General features: G+C 55.2%; 1 protein-coding gene across 1 annotated transcript in view; it reads left to right on the top strand.

The window, feature by feature from the left end:
• Positions 1-942: 942 nt before the first annotated feature.
• MEDAG (mesenteric estrogen dependent adipogenesis) overlaps positions 943-11,164 on the top strand; it is a 12,127-nt gene continuing 1,905 nt past the window's right edge. The window contains exons 1-4 of the mRNA XM_039862379.1: positions 943-1,261; positions 7,065-7,174; positions 9,467-9,579; positions 9,975-10,260. Coding sequence (XP_039718313.1) covers positions 984-1,261; positions 7,065-7,174; positions 9,467-9,579; positions 9,975-10,260 — 787 coding nt within the window. The 5' untranslated portion in view covers positions 943-983. The remainder of the gene's footprint in view (positions 1,262-7,064; positions 7,175-9,466; positions 9,580-9,974; positions 10,261-11,164) is intronic.

Here is an 11,164-nt window from a genome sequence, read left to right as displayed (position 1 = left end):
ACTGAGACAAATTAAAGGTATTCTCTACGATTGTTCGTTCGTTGTACCCAACTTTTAGGGTCCAGCTTAGAGTCCTAAATTGCGGGACTCCAGGAAGCCTGCTCAGCTCCTCAGAACTGGGCGGGGTTCTGCTCCCATAAACCCGGGGTGCCCCCCCTCCAGCAGCGCTTTTCATGGAGTGTTGTCCCACTGGAATGCTTGGGTGTCCCCAGGCCATCGGTGTGTCTGCCCACGAGCACCCACACATCTAGAGATCCACGGAACAGACGACTTGTGGGGACTCAAGGGGGTGGGGCAAGACGGAGGGGCTGGTCTCCTCCACCCCGACTATGCGGCTGGCATCTGCGGCCTGTGGTCCCCAAAGCAGGAGAAACGGTGCGACGAAACTCACAGGCAGTCAGGACAGCTCCATAGAAAAGGGACCTGCTGACCCGTGGACTCTGTAGGCGAGTCCGACTATGATCTGTAAAAGGCAGAAACCAAGGCGGAGACGGCGGCTGGCGGCTGGGGCGGGGAGCGGGATAAGGGGGTGCCGGGAGCGGGGTGCGGGGAGCGGGGTGCGGGATGCGGGGAGCGGAGATGCGGTCCCGCAGTGTCCTGGCGCCCCGTGGCCGGGAACGCGCCCTCTCCCCAGCACGCAGAGGCCGGTGTCTTGGGCCCGGGTGGGTGCCGGCGCCTTCCCCGCCCACCAGGGCTCCGAGCCGACGCCCGGGGCCACTGACCCCACCCCGCCGGCGGCGTCCGCCCAGCCCGGGTCCGGAGTCGGGGGCGGGGCGGGGGGTGATGAGTAACCCCTGGCTGCGGGCCGGGGCGCAAGTCCTGAGTGGTGCGCGCTCGGCCCGGAGGCCGGGGGTTGCGCCCGCGGCCGGGCGGGGCGGCCCGGGGCGATAAAAGGGCCGCCTCCCGCGCGCCGGGCTCAGCGCTCCTCGCCGGCCAGGGCACCGGGCAGGGCGCGGGGACCTCCGGACGTCCGGGCGGCGGGGATGGCGGCGGCGGCGTGCGCGCCCGCGGCCAGGCCCAGCCTGACCTCCATCTCGTCGGGGGAGCTGCGCAGCCTGTGGACGTGTGACTGCGAGCTGGCCTTGCTGCCGGTCGCCCAGCTGCTGCGCCTGCTGCCCGGCGCGCTCCAGCTGCGCGGCGACCAGCTCGTGGCGCCGGGCACCGGGGAGCCCGCGGCCGCGCGCGGGGGCTTCAACGTCTTCGGCGACGGCCTCGTGCGCCTGGACGGGCAGCTCTGCCGCCTCGGCTGCTACATCAAGAGGTGGGTGGGCTCCCCGCGCCCCGGCAGAGGGTCCCCGGGAGCCCCCGCTGGCCTCCCCGCCTCCGTCCCCCCCACCACCACCCCACTTTCTGCCCTTTGGCCTGACATCCTGCAGCTGTGCATGCTGCTCCCCAAGGGGGCACTCGGGCCGGCGCGCGGGGGAGAGCAGGGTGGGGACCGCGTCACTGGCGGGTGATTTTCCCTTTCTGGCTCCTTAACTGGGTCAGATGAGCTCAAGTTGGCGGCACACCCTTCGGGATGTTTTGGAGGGACCCACGCCCTGCCCTTGGGGTGGTGGCGAGGGGCGGATCGGAGGGGAGGGCGGCTGCTCATTTTTGCGCCCTGAGAGCTTTTACTCAGTGAGGAGACCCAGTGGAGAAGCGGAGAAAGTTCTAGGTGTCCCACCTTTGACCTCCGTTAGTGTTTCAGATAAATCAACCAACCACAGCTGAGCAGGGCCTGTGGGCCGAGGCGTGGGCAGATACATTCTGGGAAAAGCCAGCGCAGGGTGTGTGCGCGTAGGTGTGTGCGTGCGTGTGTGCATGCGTGGCAGGGGGCGGCGGGGGAGGGGTCATATTCGGGTGCAGAACTGAGTGCCAGGGCGTGGGCCAGTACGGTCTAGAGCTTGGTTCAGACATGAGTAAGCCTCCCCGGCTACAAAGCCTTTGCTATTGGACATCACAGCAGCGCTGTGCCACCCTGTGGACGGGACACAGCCAAGAGGGGCGAGCAAACAGAATGACATTTAAAATGGCTTCTTCAAAGCGGCTGGGAAAACCTCGTTTATTGACACAGAGAGAGCGAGGGCTCTGAGTGCCTGAAACACCATTCCCCAGCAAGAATGTCTCCCTTTCTTAGTGAATTGAAAATTCCAACCCATAAGCAGGGGACGGGGAGAGAAAGAATTCGAGATCGGATTTGCGAAGACTTCGAAAGAAGATAACCATTGTATTTGAGAACAGTAGGAAGAATAAAAAAGCCCAGAATTCATTGGAGCTGTAGGTTAGGCTTTTGGCAGAGCCGGCTCCTCCGCCTGTCTTGGCATTTAGAATGACCTGGCGATGGAAAAGCCAGGAGCCTCTGCTGCCTTCTCTCCCGCCTCCCTTCCCCCTGGAGCCCTGCTCTGGACCCAGCCACACTTCCTGCTCTCAGCTCGCCTTGTCCTTGCCTCGTGCCTTGTCCTGGAGGCCCAAGGCAGCCACCTCATCATCCCCAAGGCCTGGCGAAGCCATGACTCCTGGGGTCCCGTTTCCCTCCTGCTTTGTCCACCCATTAGGGGGATGTTGGGCCTGACAGACCAACCCTCTTTGGCTCAATAAATGGTTCTAACCACAGGCCCCTCCTACTTTGCTCCTTATGTAAATAACTGGGCCGCAAGAATGCAGAAAGAACCTAGAACCCTGCATTCCTCTGGCATCTGTATATTTGAATGATTAACTAGTTTGTTAGCCTCTGAGTGGGAGGAACATGTCTTAGACTGGTGCTTCCCAAATTTTAAGTAAGTGTGCAGGTCTCCTGGGGATCTCGTGATACATACTTTCCGATTGAATAAACCTGGAGAGGGGCCCGAGAATCTGCAGCTTGACAAGCTCCCACATGAGGCAGTGCTGGTGGTCCAGGGACCGCACTTCAAGCGACAAGGTCTTAGACCATTTCCATATCGAAAGGGTGCATTTTACCATCTGTCTCCTCAATGGACTGCATGCTTCTTGAAAGCAGGGCGATTCCCTTTCTCATCTGGGTCCCCAGCGCCCAGCAAATGTTTATTACGTGAACGAATGAATGGATGAGTTCGCAGCGTTTCTCACAAGCACTGTGCATCATGGGCAAATGGACGGACGAACGCCCGTACCCTCGATTCGAGTCGCAGACGGTAGAGTGATAAATCTAAAAGTTTTGCCTCATTTCACTAGCGTAGGGACAGGAGGGGGACGGGAGGAAATGGAGTCGAAGGGACTGTGAGCACTTGGGGCGAGGCTCTGTATAAAGCCAGCACGTTAACACTGGAAACACAGCAGGGCCATCTCGCGTGTCCCCTCCAGCTTTTGCTTGGTGTCACAGCAGAGGATTATGAACACTGACAGTTTCTGGGCTTTCTACACAAGGACTGTTCCAACAAGTGTCCCTTCTTCTCTGTTCTTCTCTCTGTTTAAACGAACACACACACTCTCAGATGGAAGCTATGGGTTCCAATTCTTATTTGTCTCTGAGTGGTAAATTGTGAGAGCCAAGGGAAATTTGGAGCAGCTTTTCAGATCGTGCTAGAGACAATGTGAAAATTGAAGGGAGCTCCAGAATTAGGGGGCTGTCCTAGAAGGTGGGCGACCTTTCGGCGAGTCCCGATGGGCTGGGAGCACAAATACAGCGTTCTTTCTTGGTCCTGCCTTTCAGACAGCGCTTTCATTAAGCTGCTCCCTTTAGTCTTTGAAACAGAAAAAAATTGAGAGTAGAAATTGGAGCCAGGAAGGAGAGACTCTTGCTCCCTTATTTTTCAGAGACTCATTTTGTCCTCCTTTCTCGGTCACTCAAGGGAACCCAGCCCTGACTGGGTGTCAGAAGCTTACAGGACTCCACCCTGTGGCCAGCAGAGATTAGAGACTAATAGTATTTGTGGAGCATCGAACCATGGGGCCAAGTGCGTGCGTCTCATGCGACTTGCACTATCGAGTCATCAAACAGCAGGCAATACTGTTATGTCCCTTTACAGATGAGGGCACAGGTCCAGGCGGGTTAAGTCAGTCACTCGGCGTCACGGTGGGTTGTGGCTGTGGGACTGAGTTCATGCAGCCAGGAAATTAGCACATGAACTCGATGTTCTCATTTCGAATCCCTCCGCTTCTCACCACGCAGTGTTCTGCCTCCTGAGCTTTGCCCTGGAGCCAGGGGCGGAAAGTGTCGGGGGCCAGGGTAAAAGCAAGGAAGAAACGAGAACTCAAAAGAACAATCTTCAACTGTAAGCAAATGTAATAAGTACCCAGTCCACAGCAGCAGTGTTTGCCTGAGCGATTCAGAATCGTGCACTATTAAACATGAAATCATCGGTCCCTAACGCAGTCTAATAACTTGTCTTAAAACAAGCGATCAGATGTCAGGTGCCTAAATATCTGTACGACTTCGCTACTCCATCCTCCGTCTTTTTGTGACTTATTTTAGTGACTTACATAGCCAGATTTTACCCAGTGGATTCCAAAAGCAGGCTCATATTTCTTTCTTTCTCTGGGGTTTGGAGGTGTTGAACTATTGGGCCAGAACCAGGAGGCTGGGAGCGGATGACTAGCGGAGATGTTTCTTCTTGGTGACCCGGTTTAAGTAGAGCGTTCATTAAGTAGGCATCTTGCCACCGTCTCTTGTCTGTGAATCCTGTCATGAGAGCTCTGATAACTGACATGCTCTGCGGTGAAGTTTGCGGGCCCCTTAAGATTCTAAAAGTGCCTCTAAATCATCAAAGGGGGATTAAATGATGCCGCGTAGAGTTTTATTGGTCAGGTCGTCTTATCGATTCAGACTCTAAAAGAAAGGGGTGACTCGTGTGTAGGCGACACGGTAAACTCAGTGTGTGGCTCTCCAGAAGCCCCCCACCCGGCCCCCATCTCTGAGTTTGCCACATCACAGTGCCGTGAGCCCCACAGCATTCCAAAGAGCCTGCCACAGAATTCTGGGGGGAACTGATTATTTTCACAACCCGCGAGCATTTCCAAGTTGAGACTTTTACCTTTTTCCCGCCGCTGACGCTTGCGATCAGATGTCCGTCGATCCCGTAGGCAGAGGCAAGCGGTGTCAACTGTGCCACGGGCATAGTAGCCGATTTTCCGGCTGTGCTGCGCACACGCACTCTGTGTCACCCTCCCTCGAGGGTGACAATCAGACCGTGAATGCCAGGAGGGCAGACGAATCGCTTCGAGGAGAATGTTACGTGGCTATAGATTAGCTGTGACAAGCGAGGCCAGCGAACGCGCAGATCGGCTGCGGGTGGCTCACCGTGGCACCTGCCGCCGCCCCGGCCTCGCACACCTGTCCGTTTGCTGCCATGAGCCTTGCCCGGCCCTCCTCCCTTGGCTACGAGAGTATTCTTCCTCCTTTGTCCCTCCGTGTCTCACCCCCGCCCCCCTGCAACCACAGACCTCTCCTCTTCCCCGGCCACACCGGCCTGCCTGGCACAGGGCATGAGAGAGCACGGAGCAGCCCCTGTACTGCCACCCTCTGCCCTACCCCGCTTCCCAGGCCCTGCGCCCCCTCAGACGTGCCGAGGCCCGTGTGAAGGCGTACCGGGTGCCCAGCACGCTATCGGCGCTCCGCGAGTGTTTTTGAAGTGAACAAGAGGGATGAAGATGAGCAGAACATTCTCTCTTGCTGACAGGGGGCACAAGAGCTTCTCCCTTCGCGTGCCCACTCACCTTGTCCTCTCTGCTCTCTGGCCTGCCCAGGTGAGGGCGGGGAGGGGGGGAGATGGAGGAGGAGCCGAGCAAAACCCCCAAACATCAGCACCTGCTCCCCCATGCCCCCCTGGAAGGCACCAGCCCTGTGTCCCCTCCCCAGCTCCACCACCAGTGTCCAGGGGGCGGGGGTGACGACCACATTAAAAGCCTGGCAAAGCAGAAGGCAGGAAGCGTTCTAGAGGCTCCATCAGGGGTCAGGCTTTAAAAGCGCTCAAACTCAGGTCTGACAAGCCCAGAGAAAAGATAATGACACGTATTTCTAGGAAACTAAGCTGGGAGGCAGACGCGGGAGCTGTGTTTTCCCGGCTCGGGGGTGGATGTTCCCCCACGTGCCCCCTCTCTCCCACTCCTGGGTCACGGTCTTGTGCGCTGGCCCCTCTAAGTGGGTTATGGGCGTGGGGGGCGGGGAGGGCGGCTGCGGGGAGCTCTCCGAGGCCGTCATTTTCATGTCCACGCTGTCGCTAGGCCGCCCAGCTCTCTGTGCAGCCGTCCCCAGCTGGGCCGCCAGGGGACCAGCTCCGTGAAGAGGGACTGTGGCGGCCACACCCCCCGGCCTGCTGGACTGGGCGCCATGCGTCTGCCTGTGTCCACACAGCCCCTGAGCTGGGGTTCGGTTCGAGAATCAGTCACCTTCTTGAAGGAAGCCAATTTACACTTGGATCTGCCTTTGTAATCAGCAGTGCTGCGTGTAGGGACGGAGAAAGGCGACGTGGCAAATTTGTAGAGTAAGGAGAGAGAGGGTGCTGGCACCCTGGACGGCAGGCGGAGTGGTGAACGGAAGGACACCACGGGCACTAAAGTGGACGGGGGCCTGTCGTTTCCTTAATGGCACGAGCTCAGGATCAGGGAGATGCGAATTCGTTCACGCGGATGTTGGTGCATGTCTCATCTATGGGGACGGCTGGGTTTATTTGGGGATTGAAGGAGGAAAGGGAGGGGAGAAGGAAGGGGAGATTTCAGACCCGCTGGTAAGACGGGGTGCCTGCCTTGGAGAAGACCCGGCTGGTTCCACTTTCCGAGCGCCCTTCATTCTCAATTCTGAGAGACGCAGAACCCTTACAGCTTCAAGTGAACCCTTATAGCCCAAAAGACAGATGGTGCTGGCCGTCATCGGAGGGCCAGGCGTCGGTGTCAGGCCACCCCGGGGACCGTGGTCACCTTTGGGGGGGTGTGTTGGTCTCAGCCAACCGGGAGACAGGGACTGACTTCTGTGGGACTCGATATGGCTGCCTGTGCAAGGACACAGTTTAGGGCACTGCTCTCACGGGGACTGTGGATGTGGGGGGGCGCCCGTCCAGATGTCCGTCCCTTCCTGCCTGGGAGGGGAGGGCTCCTTACCTGTGCAACGATCTCTGCTCCTTTCACAGATACGTGGAACTGACCAACTACTGTGATTATAAAAACTACAGGGAAACCATACTGAGCAAACCGATGCTGTTCTTCGTTCACGTGCAGACGAGAAAGGACCCCTCGAAAGGTCGGTATATAAATATTTCGGTTTAGTTCGGCTTTGCCGGGCTGTGGACCATGGCATGCTGGCGAGGTGGGGGTCGGGCGCGGAGGCAGCAGGGTGAATGCCCTCTGGTGATGCTGCATGACGCGTCCGCCACGTATCAGACACTCAGGGGTCCCAGGCACACCCCAACGTCCCCGACTGGCACGGCAGCCCGGCAGGGCCTATGTTAATTGTGCGGGGACAGGGTTGTGACTGGGACTGATGGGCAGACCGGGATGCGTGGTCCCTGTACCTGTCAGGTGCTTCCGCCAGCCCCGTTCTGTAGATGAGGAAGCTAAGATAAAATAAGTACCATAGATGCTTCTCTGTCTCGTGCTATGATCTTTGAATGTCAGTTCTAGAAACGTCTCTTTATTGTTTCTTCCTAGAAATCAGACTAGCTGGTAACAACTGTATTAATTCAAATTCCAATATGGAACTATCTCAATTTCCCCTTCTTCCTCCTGCTCAGAGGGATAGGTGGGAAAATCAAGGACATAACCATAGAAGTAGAATTCCTTAAACGTGACTTCTAAATAACATTCTTAAAGCGACACATTCCCAGGAGACTTCTTCTCACGTCTCGTTCCCGGCTGACCCTCTGCTCAGTGGTGGGTTCAGCCATTCAGATTCTCTGCTCATTCCCTAACTCCACGTCAGGATGTGCTCTCGGAGGGAGGGCCACGGGGCGGAGCTCGGGGACAGGCAGCTCCAGGAGGGCCTCCAAGTCCCTGATGTTATTCAGCTTGACGATGGCCAGGAATCCGGAGACTTCTCTAGCGATGCCATTCACAGATGCATCAAGATCACCTCCTGGTCCGCCTCTCAGGAGGAATCTTAAGGGAGAATCAGAGACCGCTCCTTGTTGACGTTTTAGAGCAGGCGTGTGGAGCCAGGCCCGGGTCCTCGTGAGGAGAGAGTCATGATATGAAAAAGCTTAATTCAGGTGGTCGAGTTTAATTTATGAAAACTGGGATGAAGGAAACACATCTGGCCCCACTGCTATCGTAAACTGTACGTTCGTGCAAGTTAGAAAAAGCCACCGTTAACTCAGGACGACTTGCCGATTCTTCCCAGAAGTCTGTCATAATAAATACACAGACAGCCGATGTCCGCAAATGCGCGTGACATTCTCCAGAGCTGTGCAGTGCGCAGCCCGTGCAGCCAGGACGCCGTGGGGTGTGCTGGCCCTGGGTACGTCGTGAGGCTACAGGTCCTGGTTCGGTTGGGGCGAAAGTTAATTCGAGGTGCAGTACCGCTTCTGGCTTTATGGGTTTCATTGTATCTCATCTCAAAGAGGGACAGAAAGTAGTTTATATCTAAAGCGCCCAGAAAATAATTCGGGAGAAAGAAGAACAAGGGGAGGAAAAGTAAGATGAATTAGGCCACAGCAAGGTTAGTTCGAAGTGTGTTCCTCGAGGACGTGGCACAGGTCCCCGGTGGGCCACAGGCTCGATGCGCAAAGCCAAGGCCAAGTGTCGAGTCTTCGAAATCGCCTAGTGGCTGGTCCGTGGCCTTTAACCAGAGGGTGACGCCCTAGGAAAAGCGCTTGAGTCACTGAGACCGTCCAGCTCGTTTCTGGGGGCTGGAAAGTTAAGGGGCTGTTGGTTAATAGTATTTCCTATTTCCTAATGAGTTGGCAACCCTCCCTTGGCTTAGATTGTATAGAATCGGACAGAATCAGATTTAAGAGCTTAAAAAGAAAAGCGAACAACATGAACCCCCTAACCCCCGTGCCAGGACACAGAGATGGGATAATTTAAGCAATGGAAAGTCAGCCTCCGGTGGCCTGGACCTGTAGCCCCAGAGACCAGCCTTTTGGCAGAACAAGCCTGGTCTCTGGGGGAAGGTAGTGGGGAGGCATGGGGGACCCCTCCCCTGGACGTGGCTGGTTTTCTGCAAAGGAGCCATGTTAGTGAGCGCCAAGTCGCCGTTGAGATGTCCGGCAAGGCAGTCACAGGAACACCAGCGGTCCCGAGTACTCACGTACATGGCACAGGCTCAGTTCTCCGCTGTGACCGCGGTGACACGGAACTTTCGATTTCCCCAGACGAGAGTGACAAAGGGCAGCCTCGGGGCCGCTGAGTGTCTGAGCTCCTTCCTTCACGTCCTCAAAATTCTCAGAAACGTGTCTAGAAATCTGGCGAGGCTTGGCGGCGAGGGAAGCTGTAATCGAGTAAAATCTCCTGGTACAGCGGGACCCGCCACCTTGTCGAACGCTGAGAAGTGTTTCTGTCGCCTGCTTCTTCTTGAATTCTGCTCCCTCGTTTCTAGAAAGGACGTACGCGTTCCTCGTGAACACAAGGCACCCCAAGATAAGAAGGCAAATAGAGCAAGGGATGGACACCGTCATTTCCTCAGTGATTGGAGAAAGCTACCGGCTTCAGGTAACTGCCAGCCAGTCGGGCCCCAGAGCTGCGGCGACACACGGGGGCTCGGGCACCTTCGCGTGGGGCCGCGTCCCTGGGGCTCAGCGCTGACCTAGCTGCTCCCGGGTGTGGATGTTTTCTGTTGTATCATGACCAAGAAAACGAGCCGACGTGCTGGCAACGTGTTAGAAATGGCATCAGACGCCACGTCTGTTCCATCGGCCCATGGAATGTGACGTGGGTGCAAGAAATAAAGACGATTGTTCAAAACCATCTATCGGAATAAGAGAGAAATATGAAATTGATACTTCGCACATTGTTTCTGTAATATAATTTTATAATGATCTGGAATTCTGGGTTGGAACATTATTGTTATATGCATGAAATTCATCGAGTCCTTTTCTCTCTCTCAGTTTGATTTTCAAGAGGCGGTCAAGAAGTTTTTCCCTCCAGGAAGCGAAGTGGTTAACGGAGAAAATTTGAGCTTCGCCTACGAATTCAAAGCCGACGCGTTATTCGATTTCTTCTATTGGTTCGGGCTCAGCAATTCCACTGTGAAGGTGGATGGGAAGGTTCTGAATTTGTCAAGTACGAGTCCAGAAAAGAAGGAGACGATTAAGTTATTTCTGGAAAAGATGAGTGAACCGTTACTCCGAAGAAGCAGTTTCTCTGACCGGAAATTCAGCGTCACTTCCAGAGGTATGTTAAAAATTCTCACCTACCTGGGGGAAGGTGGTTAAATAAAAGCATAGAACAGTATCGCGAGAGAGGAGAGGCACGGGGTGGAAACGGAAAGGCCTCTTGACAGAGAGGAAATAGTACATCCCGTCATTCGGAAAGCAAGGAGTGAGAAACGTTTACTGCCAACAGGAAATGCGGTGTGTTTTCTTCTTGGGCTTCTTACAGTTTTCCGACATAGCAGGCTGTACCGTGCAGCAGACCCAGAAAATCATGTAAAAGTCTGTTATTGAGCTAAATGCATATTAACGCTCATTTACATATCGTTCACGATTGTTTAAATATTATGAAAGAATGATGCTGTTCTCGCGTGTGCGTTCCAGGGCAAAGTGTCAGCTGGGGGAGGCGTCTACCTGGTCGAGATAGCTATCGATTTTACGTCAATAAAAAAGGAATACACAAGGTGGTCCAGGGTTTATAAGGCCTCGGAAGAATAATTCTCGAGAATATTTCACGTAACGGACGACGTGTCATATGTGATGTGTTCCAGATTTTAATATCCATTGCCCTCTGCCCTCTGGGCTGGCGAGACTTTCCAGGCTGGGTGGCTGAGCAGATGACACAGGTCACATCGTGTCCAGATTGTCCCCTCGGAGCCCGTTTCTCTCTGTCCTGTGCTGGTAGGGGACTTTTGAATGGGGACTTCTGCTGCTAATTGCAAAAAAAAATGAAACAAACACGAAAAGTGCCAGTTTCTATGAATCTGCCGTTTTCAAAAAATTGAGATGTGAAATACAGAGTCTTCATGAATTGTATTTAAAGACAGTTGCTTTCTTCCAGGGTTTGAGGCAGAAATGCTTACTTGAGCTCTTTCTTATCTTGGAAGTAGCCTCTGTGTCTCTGTGGGTCCCTCCCTCTCTCCCCT

The sequence above is a fragment of the Pteropus medius genome, unplaced genomic scaffold, assembly GCF_902729225.1.
Source record: "Pteropus medius unplaced genomic scaffold, Ma_sr-lr_union100, whole genome shotgun sequence".
Classification (NCBI taxonomy): domain Eukaryota; kingdom Metazoa; phylum Chordata; class Mammalia; order Chiroptera; family Pteropodidae; genus Pteropus; species Pteropus medius.
This window is presented reverse-complemented; position numbering and strand designations above follow the sequence as displayed.